This window comes from Beta vulgaris, chromosome 5 (genome assembly GCF_026745355.1).
Source record: "Beta vulgaris subsp. vulgaris cultivar EL10 chromosome 5, EL10.2, whole genome shotgun sequence".
NCBI lineage: Eukaryota > Viridiplantae > Streptophyta > Magnoliopsida > Caryophyllales > Amaranthaceae > Beta > Beta vulgaris.
Window position 1 is genome coordinate 59,340,017 of NC_079206.1, and position 12,252 is coordinate 59,352,268.

A 12,252-nucleotide genomic window follows, 5' to 3' on the forward strand; every position below is an offset into this window, starting at 1 on the left:
AGGTGTGTGCGAGGTGCGGTGCGAGCCAGGCAGGGCTGTGCGACGAAGTTGCGTGCCGTTGCCGGAAATCGGTCGCCGGAACTTAATTTCCGGCGAGCTTAACGGTATAAAACATTTTTTATATATTGAATATATTATATTAAGTTTGATTATATATTTACGTTTTCATAATTATGTTAAATTATAATTAGTTAATTAATAATTCAAGTTAATGAGTTTACTTTACTGATCTAAGTATAATTGCGGATCTGACTTTCGGACAAAATACTGGATTGGACCTAAGACTTTTGGACATAAGACTTTTGGACATAAAACATGGTTGGGCTTAAGTTAACTGGTTTGGTAAAGATAGTGGACTAATGACACTAACTAATATTAGTATGTTCACTAGCTTTGACTCCTAAAAGACGTTAAACTCTTTATAATAAGAAAAGTAACGAAAATTCTTAAACAAGGGGTTTATTAATCGTTTACTTCGAATTATTAAACCGTATAGTCTTAGTTACGTAGTAGTTGTTAATATTACCAACGACGTAGCACTAAAGCTTTTATTTAACGGTTTAGGTCCCAATTTCATAAGCGGAACGTTCGATTAAGACAGCGAAAATTCTCCGTTACAAGGTACGTACGCGTACCAGTTTAATCCCAAGTATTAGTATCATGATTAGGTTGCAATCTATGTTATTGGAACCTAGAAGCATGATAGGGAATGTTTGATTGATTGAGATTGTCTGGTTAGACATTTGTAATTGAAATTGATATGTTGCATGGGAATGCGTAATTCTATCGTAGTATTTCAAAGAGCATTTTTAATCTATCCATAGTGTAACCATGTTGTTACAAGAGATATGATTTGAGCATAAGAGGACAGGTAAATGATTCTATGTATCCATAGTGTAACAAGGTTGTTACAAGAGATACGATTTGAGCATTTTAATGAAGAGAACAGGTAATTGATTCTATGTATCCATAGTGTAACAAGAGTGTTACAAGAGATACGATATGTGGTTATGAAATGAATGGTTAATATTAAAATGAATTATGGCAATATCTTGTAGCTGGACTCCCTACAAGTGATGAACAATGGGGGGAGTGTGGGACTTGTCCTACGCTCCTACGCAGGCCTACTGTGACGACAGTAGTGTCCTTATATTTTGACACTCAAGTAGGCGGAAGGTTCCGTTCGATCTTGGGGTATGCATACTAAGGTGATGGGTGTGAGACGGCTCGAAACCGTATTTGCATTTCATCTAACAGACCTAGTGTCTGTTAAGGATTCAGTAGCCCGTATGATTCTAGTAAGATGACGGTGCCCGTTCGATGCCAATTAAAGATTAAAGGTTAAAGGATAAAGGATGTAACATAGTGTAGCATCATACTTAAGATTGTTCATGTGTGCATCATTTATGTTTACATGTATTCAATGGTTCATTACGTACTCAGCATAGCTGATTGTGTGTTATTATGTGTTTGATGAACTGCGATGAACCATTGATGCTACAATGGGGAGCAGACTAGGTGTGCTGGTGCTGCTGCATAATCTCGAGCATACGGGGACTAGGCTTGGGTATTTACACTTAAAGCATTTTGAAATAAGTATTATTGGTTTTTCCAAGACTTATATATGTTTTGTGGTTTGAATGAAAGGGGTCATTGATGATTCCCGAGTTGTATTTATATTTTAATTCCGCTGCATTTTAGTTTTCAAGTTAATGTTTTAAGTTATCGTTAACCGTTATTATGCCTTGCGTTCCATCGCGGCGGTAACGCCCCCGAGGTCGACGCGACGCAGCAGTGGTAGGCGCGCGTGGATTTTGGGGGTGTTACAGAGAGTCAATATATTAAATTGGGAACACAGCACAAAATTGGCATAATCTTATCAGTTCGCTAACTTAAAAATTTAGTATGTAAGCCATCAATAGAGTTTAGACCAAACTATACCTTGTCTTTGTTGTAAATAATTTATTAAACTAAGGAAATAATATACAAAAAATCGACTTCAAGTACGTTGACAATAGTAAATTTAGGGCATATTCTTCCTAACTTATTTTTAGTTTGATAGAGTATAAATCAATTCCTGGGGCCTCAACCATTAGCTTAAGCTTTTGGTTGAGTTGGTCCTTTGACATGGTATCAAGAGCCAGCGTGACAAAAAGGTCACGGGTTCGAATCTCATCCACCCCTCCTTTCTCAGTGGAATATTTAGCGCCCGGTATGAGGGAGACCTGTGCTGCATCCACACTTCAAGTCCAAAGGACTCTTGCGTGAGGGGGCGTGGTCCTAAATAAATTCAATTAAAACTATCTACATGCATGGTTCCAACTTCATGATGTTGTTGACCCACTTTCCCATTTATGAAATGGGTTTGTAACCCTTTGGCCTTTGCGAATCTGACCAGTTTACTAAACTCATTTATCAATCATATTCACATATGACAATCCATTTACTTTCTCTGTACAACAATCCAAGAAAATTTTACCAAATGTAACAATCAATAACAAAACCCAGTGTTAAAAAAAAAAAAAAAAACTCAGTGATTGTTTGATATACATGAGAATTTATTTTTCATAGAAAGTTCTATTTTCTAAAATGTTATTTTCCTTAGGTAATTCTTAATAAGTGGACTTAATGTATTTGGTTGACATCAAGAAATTAATTTGTACTTTTATGAATTAATGTGGGAATTTTAAATGACAAGGGGATGAATAAAAATTCCAAGATTTTGTAAGAATTTCAATTTTTCGAAAAATTTCCATTGCCCTATTTTCCTCAACAACTACCCAAATTAAAAAATTATGAAAAGTCCTGTTGCTTATATAATTTATGTATACCAAACAACCACTATTACTACTAGTATTACCACTCACGTATTTAATGATATTAATACCAACATAACCAATAAATGATTGTCATATTGAGTCCACGTTAGAAACTTTTTAACACAATCCACCAAATAAAAAACAAGCATTATCAATCCCTCGAATTAACTTATTTAAATAAGTTGAAAATCTTGACTCAAACCACTTATTTTCAGGTCAGGTTCGGATCGAGTGGCTGAGTTTTGTCACTATTTGCAGCTCTAGTATAGACATATAGTTGAAATTTTTGAGAAACCAAAATATGGTTTTGTCTCTATCTATGTCATAATTCATAAACAATAAATTGCAAAATAGAGAAAACCCTAAGACCCTTTTACCACTAGCCAGCCGTCCCTTCGCTCTCTAAAGTTCACAAGTCCCTCCGACGGTGGCAATACTCTTCCTTTCCAGATCCACACGACTCTTTTTCCAGGTTTTTTTTTTTCTCTCTCTTGTTATTACATATATTTGTATTTGTCTTTAATTTTCTATAAATTCGAAAAATCAAGGTTTTTGGTGCACGATTAGATGATTATCATCAGTTTAATCTTGTTTTAGTGTTGAATGTGTTGATTTCATATTATTTGTTATTCTGAAGTTTCGGTTAATTTGATCGTTTGTTTTTGTTCTGATTGTGCGATTTAGTTGAGAAATTCCACAATTGACTGATATTTGAACGTATTGATGTTGCAGTATTGTGGGTATGCGTTGGATTTGAGGATTATTGGTATTTAATGATTATTTTTTCAATTTTGGTTGGTAATTGAACTTTGTGCTTAGATTTGTACCCTTCTGAAATTTAGTAGTAGAATTTCATAGTTCAAAGTATATTTCAAAAAGGTATTTTAGCAATTGATCTTTACGAGAACGTTATATAGAGATTTTGAGAGTGGGATAGGAAAAGCTGGAGGATGGAAAATGAATAGGTGGTGAGCGAATCGATGCAGTTATCCGGTGGATAGGCGGTGTGGCAAGCTTAAACACTCAATCATACATACAAAATGACTTGTGGATGAGATGATATGTTTGCTTTTGCTCTATTCAGGGAAAATTGTGACAATTAAAAAACATTCCCTGGGTTTATTCTTGCTATTGATGGCAAATTGGGAAGTTATATTCTGCAAAGAATCCTCATGTTAACCAAACAGATGATTGCATCATCAAGTTTAGTGCTGTTAGTTATCAAGTGAGGAGAGATCGACAGTTTCAGGAGGACCAAATTTGACCAAAATTTTCTTTGCGGATGCTGGCTGTTTGTAGCGTATCATCTCATAGTAGTAAAGAACAAACTGTGTTTGATGTCAGATTTGTGTTTCGGTACAATTCTTTGTGGTGTGGATGGATCTTGGATTTGTTCTGATCCTGTTTGCAGTTAACTAGAAATCAACAACTCTTTCTAACTGCTTTGTCACTATATCATCTTCTACCTTACTTTTTAAAGATTGGTTAACTGTTGCTACTTGGATTTTGTTTGTTTTAGTGATGATATTGCATATTAGTATATGATAAGAATAAGTATCCAAGTTATAGGTTCATCTGTCTTGTAATCGTTTGTAAATTCTTAGCTAAGTCAATTATCGTTTCACTTTCGCTACTTAAATCTAAGTTTTTTTTTTTTTTTTTTTTGTGAACCTAGTCTTTATATTGACACGAGGAAATCATCAAAATCAAAATAGTAATGGAAGTATTATCTTATCGATAGCTGAGAGGATTGAGAATTAGGATTCAAATTGGAATACAAATAAATAATGTCAAGGTTGGTGATCCATTTTGAGATTTGTATTACTTTGAATAGTTATGGCATGGCCTAGTTGAAAGGCAGAGGACAGCAGGAAAAAAAATCCCCAGTTTGAATCTGGGTATTATGATAGGTATGAAAATCACTTGTGAGTCTCTCAGTTTCACGACTCCTGATATACACAGAGAATCCTGTCAATTTTGTTTGTGTCCAGCTTAGTTTATTTGAGAAATCGAAATAAATTCTCATAAAGAAGCCAATAATACAATTGTTAGTTGCTCAGCTCTTTTTGTTGTCTATTGTGTTTTAATCATTCTCTGACCTAGAGTGAAAATGTGTCTTTTATTGTTTATTTGGTCTTGTACGAATAGGCTTGGTGCCATTTTTCTCATGTTGAGTTGACAAAGATTTTGTTTGTGCAGGTAACTTTGCTCCAATTTCTGGTCTAAGATGTCTGACAGTCAAGAAACTGACAAGAACATCGAAATATGGAAGATCAAGAAGTTGATCAAAGCATTGGAAGCTGCCAGGGGAAATGGGACGAGCATGATTTCTCTCATCATGCCTCCACGTGATCAGGTTGCTCGTGTTACTAAGATGTTGGGGGATGAGTATGGAACTGCTTCTAACATTAAGAGTAGGGTGAACCGTCAGTCTGTGCTAGCAGCTATTACATCTGCCCAACAGAGGTTAAAGCTGTACAACAAGGTTCCCCCTAATGGGCTGGTTCTTTACACCGGAACAATTGTGACAGATGATGGTAAGGAAAAGAAAGTAACCATTGATTTTGAGCCATTCAGACCAATAAATGCTTCCCTTTATTTGTGTGATAATAAGTTCCATACCGAGGCATTGAATGAACTTTTGGAATCCGATGATAAGTTTGGATTTATAGTCATGGATGGTAACGGCACACTATTTGGTACTCTGAGTGGGAACACCAGGGAGGTGCTTCATAAATTCACTGTTGATCTTCCAAAGAAACACGGAAGAGGAGGGCAATCTGCCTTACGTTTTGCTCGTCTTCGAATGGAGAAGCGGCATAACTATGTGAGGAAGACTGCAGAACTTGCCACTCAGTTTTTCATTAATCCAGCTACAAGTCAGCCTAATGTTTCAGGACTTATCCTTGCTGGATCAGCTGACTTTAAAACTGAGCTCAGTCAGTCTGACATGTTTGATCCTCGTCTTCAAGCAAAGATACTAAACGTGGTGGATGTTTCTTATGGTGGTGAGAATGGTTTTAATCAGGCAATAGAGCTGTCTGCTGAAATTCTTGCCAATGTGAAGTTTATCCAGGAGAAGAAGTTGATAGGAAAGTACTTTGAGGAGATAAGTCAGGATACTGGTAAGTATGTGTTTGGTGTTGAAGATACACTTAAAGCATTGGAAATGGGGGCTGTTGAAATACTCATTGTCTGGGAAAATCTTGATATCAATCGATATACGCTGAAAAACAGCTCAACTGGTGAGATAATCATCAAACATTTGAACAAGGAGCAAGAGGCTGACCAGAGTAATTTCCGGGATTTAGTCACTCCTGCTGAACTGGAGGTGCAGGAAAAAGTATCATTGTTGGAATGGTTTGCTAACGAGTACAAGAACTTTGGCTGCTCCCTTGAGTTTGTCACAAACAAATCACAAGAAGGGTCACAGTTTTGCAGGGGATTTGGTGGTATAGGAGGAATTCTGCGATATCAACTTGATATGAGATCCTTTGATGAGCTTTCTGATGACGGGGAAACTTTTGAAGATTCAGATTGATCAATCATCGGTTTTTCCAAGCCCAGCAACTTGAGCATCATCGAGACTTAAGCAGTGAATAAGATTCATCATAATCAAGTTGCTTGCCCAGGTTACTCCTCTGAGGATTTTACAGAATTCTTATTTAAGGTTTAATTGTTCAACTTCATATTTCATATATCGTTGTGTGTAATACACCTTTGTTGAGTTCCCTTCAGAATTGCTGTGCTCAGAGGATATACCATTATATCTTGAGGTTGACCATAACTGAAGTGATTAGTTTGATTGCTGTTGGATGAATCATATTAGATGCCTAAACTGTAGATTGCAGCTTTCGCAACAGGAGCGAGGGCGTGGCATGAGGGTTACAAAACTGTTTTTTTTTTTTAATTTTAAATATGTCCCCCTTTTGCTTTTGAGCTCAAGGGTACTCTGCCATGACTGAGGCTTAGAGTAGCCAGTTGATCGAGATAATGAAGCAGTTATGGTGAGTCCAAACTTTGAGTTATACGGTGTTTTAAATATGCAGAAGCTTTCTTTTGGCATTGTAAACTTTTGAGTTGTACGCTTGAGTTTGAATCTCTGTTTTGATTACATGTTTTTTCGGAATGGGGAGGGAGTTGGAATTAGATGCTTCACGTAATGATAGAAAGTGTTGCTTTTTTTTCTCAAAATATTCTGTAGACTTCTGGTGTTGATTAAATCCTTCGAATACCTTCTCTCTTTTGATTCTGTGAAAAACATGCATCACTGTTTAGTGCAAGTGTTTTTTCAAGTAGATGCATTTCAGTTATCAAATTCTCTTTGCTTCTGAAAGTGTGTTGCTCTAGGATACCCCTTTTTTCACTCGAAGAAAAGTTTAAGGATAAACGACTTCAGCTTAGCTCAAATAAATTATAACTAACCAGTGTAATATTTTGACTTTTACGTTTGCCAATGCACAAATTTGACCATTAATATATCTAATTATGTATTTGTTTAAGTTATAAAACATTGATATTATGAAAATATTCATTGAAATAATCCAACAACATTTTATATGATCATATTTGTTTTTATATATTAGTAAATTAACACGGTCAAAGTGATGTGTGTCAATAGTGTAAAAGTTAGGTAGCACTTTAAAAGAAACATGAGAAGTATTAAGTTTGGTGAAGTTTCAACTTTCAACAAGTTCTAATAATTTCTAAACATGAGTTCTGATAACTTTAGTGTAGCATGATTTTGGTGAAGACTTAAAATTCATATTTTTCCTCTTGAATTCTTGCGTTTCCTCCTGCCCTGCCTGGAAAATGTCCCAAGTAGTGTCAAATGTATATCTTGTATGACTTTTTGGGAGGAAAGGATAGGGAATGGGAAAGATATTTTGCTTTTGAAAATTCTCAACCCTGGAAAGATTTAGTTCATTTAGTGAGGGATGGAAAATTCCTTTCGAACGCACATCTTTAGTCTTAACTTCCAAACATTATCGTTCGAGAAGGATTTAGTTTTTTTCACATATATCCCGGATAAATTATTCTTTGCATCATATACCCCTGTTAGTTTAAAAGTTCACTATATATCCCCAAAAATCCACATAATGTTCCTAGTGGACTAACTGAGTTAAAGTCCATTAGTCATTAAGTCCTAATTGACCTCATTAAGCTTCTAATTCTAATTAATCCTATCCTAATCTCTCTCATTTCCTCCTCTTTCTCCTAACCCACTTAACTCATTTCCCCTCTCTCCTCTCCACCATCAACAACACGAAAGAAGCCACCAACCCACCACCCTCCCCTCCCACAACCACCATCGGGCACCCCTCTCCTCCCCTACACTTTCTCTCTCCTCTTATAACAATGGCTTCCCGAAATCTCCAAAAACTCTAGTGTGCCTCTCGCCCTCTTACTTTGCCTCAAACCCCATCTTTCTCTCTTCCCTCATACATCTCATCTGGCTTCGTCGTCGATACACCGTTGTTTGACTATATCTGGTTGCTGGAGCAACGTGTGGTAGTCGCTTTCTCTCCTCTGTTCATGGTAGGTGTTGTATGGTGCAATGGTTGGCAATTGTAAGACGACAGAAGGTGGCAGCAAGGTATGATGCTCCCGGAGTCCCTTGAACCAGCAGACCACTTGCGAAGTGCATGGCTGCTGGCGGGGTGGTGGGTTTCTCCTACCGGCGTGTCGTAATGTAGGCTGGTTAGCCGGCGATTTCTGGCGGTTAAGCCGGAGCTCCGGTGGCAAGTGATGGATGCTGGCATTGACTAAGCTTGCTGGGTGGTGTGCGTGAATTCTGGTCATGGGTGAGTGTGTTGGTTGGATATGTGTGTTTAGCATGAGTCGTGTGCTTTGGAATTTACTAGCAATGTTGAGCTACTGGTCAACTTCTTCGTTAAAACAAAAAATTGTTTTTGGGAACATACAGATTTGTGGTTCTCCCTCCTTCACTCCAGTCGTGTTGGGTTGATGTCGCTACGGGTCTCCATCTTGTTCTCTCTCTCGTCTTTTCGGTTAGGTTGTTATCGCTGCGAGACCTCATTAACATTCGCTTTCTCTCCTCCCATGTTGATGGTGGGTAGTTGGGTTGCATGGTGGTGGAGAGGGATAAGAGAAGAGAGAAAACAAGGGAGGAAAGTGGTGCATGCGAGAAGTGGTGGGTTGTTGGGGCCGCAGTCAAAGAGGGAGAAGGGTGGCTGGAGATGGTGGCCAAGGTGTAGTCGTGTAGGGGGTTGGGTGGAGAGAGAGGATAGAGTGTGGAGGTGGTGGAGACTGGAGAGGAGAGAGTGAGAGAGTTAGAGTTGTGCAAAGATCATGGTCGTACCAAAATCTGGACTGGACCGGACCAGATCGAAAATTTCGGTTAATCCAGAAAAAATCCCGATACCGGGTATTCGGTCCGATCCAAACCCATGAAATTTCGGCCCGGACCTCTGGACCGGAATATCTGATTTTTTTGTAAAAAAAGGTTTATATATTAAGAAAGTTTAAACAATTATTTCACCAAATACCCTGATAAAAAAATTTATTCACCAAATACCCCAACTTTTTTCAAAATTCACGAGATACCCCTAACTTTTAAAAATATTCACCAGATACCCCAAAAGTTGACGGACGTTAGTCTCCGTTAGTGTTTATTTACAACTTTGTCCTAAGTCAACCTAATTAGACTTAAGTCAACCTAATTAACCCTAACTAATCATAATCCTAACTAACCCTAACCCTCTATCTCCCCTAACCCATCAGCCCCCACACCCCTAACAATCCCAGCCACACCAGCCCCCAACCTACCACCCCACCACCAACCCTGACACCACCAGCCCCACCACCGCCCTTCCTTTCCCGGCAGCCCCCTCCCCTCGCTTCTCTCGCGCCTCCCCTCCCCCTCCCTCATTCTCGCCGGCCCACCAACAGTAACCGCCTCCCCTCACGCACCTCCTCCCCGCGCCTTCTCCTCCTCTTCGCGTCTGCTAACACACCTAGATCCAAAAAATGAACACCCACATTGATTCGATTCAACACCCAGCTTCGCGTCTGCGGTGGGAGAGGAGTAGCGACTGATTGAAGGGGTGGGGGGCTCGGGATTCGAAGGTGGGGGAGGAGGGGGGTTCCAGCTGGGGGTGGTGGGGATGGGGAGGCGCGACTGCGAGTGAGGAGCTGTGGGATAGGGGGATGGTAGCTGGTGGGGCTGGGGTAGTTGGGGGTGGTGGGTTAGGGGAGAGAGAGGGGGTTAGGGTTAGTTAAGTTTTTAGGATTTTTAGGTTAATTAGAGTTTTTTAGGATTAATTAACACTAATGAGTAACGAAGTTGACCGTTGTTAGTCATTAAGGGTAATATTTGTCATTTTTAAAAAAATTTGGGGTATCTGGTGAATATTTTTAAAAGTTAGGGGTATCTGGTGAATTTTGAAAAAAAGTTGCGGGATTTGCTGAATAATTTTTTTTTGTCAAGGGTATTTGGTGAAAAAGCCGAAGTTTAAAAGGTGGAAAGTTACAAAACAAAAAATCTACTATTTATTACCTTTAGAAATATTATTATTAAACTTATTAAATTTTAATTTATCTAATTTATAAATATGTTCATACCAAATAAAGAAGTTTTCTTTTTCAAAAATACTATAAATTCCGGTTCAATGGGTTCAAAATCGGAGCGGACAGGAAAAATTCAGGTCTAGATCGGACCGGAGCATAATTATCCGATCGGCTCCAGGTCCAAATTTTTTGCAGATTTCAATCCACCGGACCAGTCGGTTCCGGTACTGGACCGATGAACACCCCTATAGAGTGGGGTGTCTTTAACTTAATCTTCGTTTTTATTTTTACTTTTTACAATTTTTTGTTTGAATTACCTGTGGGATTGCGTTTGGAAGCATGATATTTGTTTGCGTATAGTTTGCATGTCTATGATTTTGCTTTAACTTCATTTTGTTCATGTTTACAGTTTTAATTTAAGTTGATTTAGTTTCATTTACTTTGATTTCAGTGGATCTTACTTGATTTATGTTGATTTTTTATGATTTGTGTTGATATTTGTTGATTTTTGATGATTTATGTTGATATTTGATTTTTTATGTTGATATTTGTTGATTAATGTTGATTTATGATAATTTTTTATGATTTATGTTGATATTTGATAATTTATGCTGATATTTGATTATTTATGTTGATATTTGATTATTTATGTTGATTTTTGATGATTTAGGTTGATATTTGATGATTTATGTTGATTTCAGTGGAGTTCACTTGATTTAAATTCATTTCTATTTATTTCTGTTGATTTTCCTTTGTTTATGTTGATTTATGTTCATATTGGTTGAAGTTGGACTGATTTAAGTTGATTTGAAGTGACTTTAGTTGATTTATGTTCATATTGGTTGAGTTGGACTGATTCAACGTGATTTGGAGTGAGTTTAGTTGATTATAGTGCATCTAACTTGATTTATGTGGATCCATGTTCATTTTCTGTTGATTTTAGTGGATCTCACATGCTTGATTTATGTGGATTTTAGTGTACTTATATTTAATTTTGTTCACTATACTTGATTTAGGTGGATTTATGTTCATATTAGTGGATTTATGTTAACTTCACTTTATTTTAGTTGAGTTATTTAACTTGATTGTAGGTTTGTATATGTTTGTGTTTGCTGATTTATGTGGAGTATACTTTATTTAAGTTCCTTAGTTGATTATGTTGTCATTTTACTTGTTTTGCACTTGTTTGTTTGAGTATTATGTACTCATTGATTAAACATAGTCAAATGCTTATAAATGAGTATGGAAATGTCTAAATGAGTATGAAAGTTGTTCAAATAAATATGAACGGTATAAATTAGTATGAATTATATGAAGAAAAAAAAAGAAAATTAAATTAAAAAAGCAATTGTGGTTGAAGTGAGAAGCCGAACCCCCGACCTCTATGTAAAATGAAGACGGACGCGCAGGCACAACACTGTGACCACTGAAGCAAATGTGATTTTGTGATAGATTAGCACGCGAAAAGTATATAACAGATTACCCAGGTATACCTACCGCAAGATACACTTGGGTGTATGTTATAATTTGCGCCTGTTCATTATTCATCTAAACAATTTTGTAATAATTGTAGGAAATAAATCTACAAAATTAAATAATTGAACCTGAAATTATAAGAACAAATTGCGTTGTGGCTGGTGCGGGAGAAAATGTCTTATAAACGAAATTCGTCAACTCGTGTGTGGATTTTTCATGACATTCGTCCTCCAAGATTAACATAACGATCCTCAAATTGCCTAATTCTTAGATAACGATCCTCAATACCTCAATCTAAGGTAAATTACAATCAGATGAAGGGGTAAATATAGCATGTTTCAAATGTATGTCATTAATCGATGTCATTAATTACTACTCCCTCCGTCTTAAAATATAGTTCTTGTTTCATTTTGCACAGTTTGCAAGA

At 37.2% G+C, this 12,252-nt stretch overlaps 1 protein-coding gene and 1 long non-coding RNA gene across 3 annotated transcripts; both read left to right on the top strand.

The window, feature by feature from the left end:
- Positions 1-1,836, top strand: LOC130591640 (uncharacterized). The gene is made up of 3 exons (XR_008969608.1): positions 1-104; positions 565-621; positions 1,514-1,836. It is a non-coding gene; the product is annotated as an uncharacterized LOC130591640 (long non-coding RNA).
- Positions 1,837-3,134: 1,298 nt separating this feature from the next.
- LOC104894144 (eukaryotic peptide chain release factor subunit 1-3) lies at positions 3,135-6,606 on the top strand. Of its 2 annotated transcripts, XR_007274120.2 has the most exons (3): positions 3,135-3,291; positions 5,019-6,451; positions 6,558-6,606. XR_007274120.2 is itself a non-coding variant. In XM_010680322.4 (2 exons), exon 2 carries the CDS (start codon positions 5,047-5,049, stop codon positions 6,358-6,360), a length of 1,314 nt encoding a protein of 437 aa, XP_010678624.1. In that variant the 5' UTR covers positions 3,135-3,291; positions 5,019-5,046; the 3' UTR covers positions 6,361-6,606. The 2 variants fall into 2 exon arrangements, 1 of the variants encoding a protein (XP_010678624.1); XM_010680322.4 differs by having other exon boundaries at positions 5,019-6,606.
- The last annotated feature ends 5,646 nt before the right edge of the window (positions 6,607-12,252 follow it).

Bases quoted from the DNA above. Each gene is read 5' to 3' on its own strand.
- LOC104894144 (XM_010680322.4), top strand. From the start codon at position 5,047: ATGTCTGACAGTCAAGAAACTGACAAGAACATCGAAATATGGAAGATC.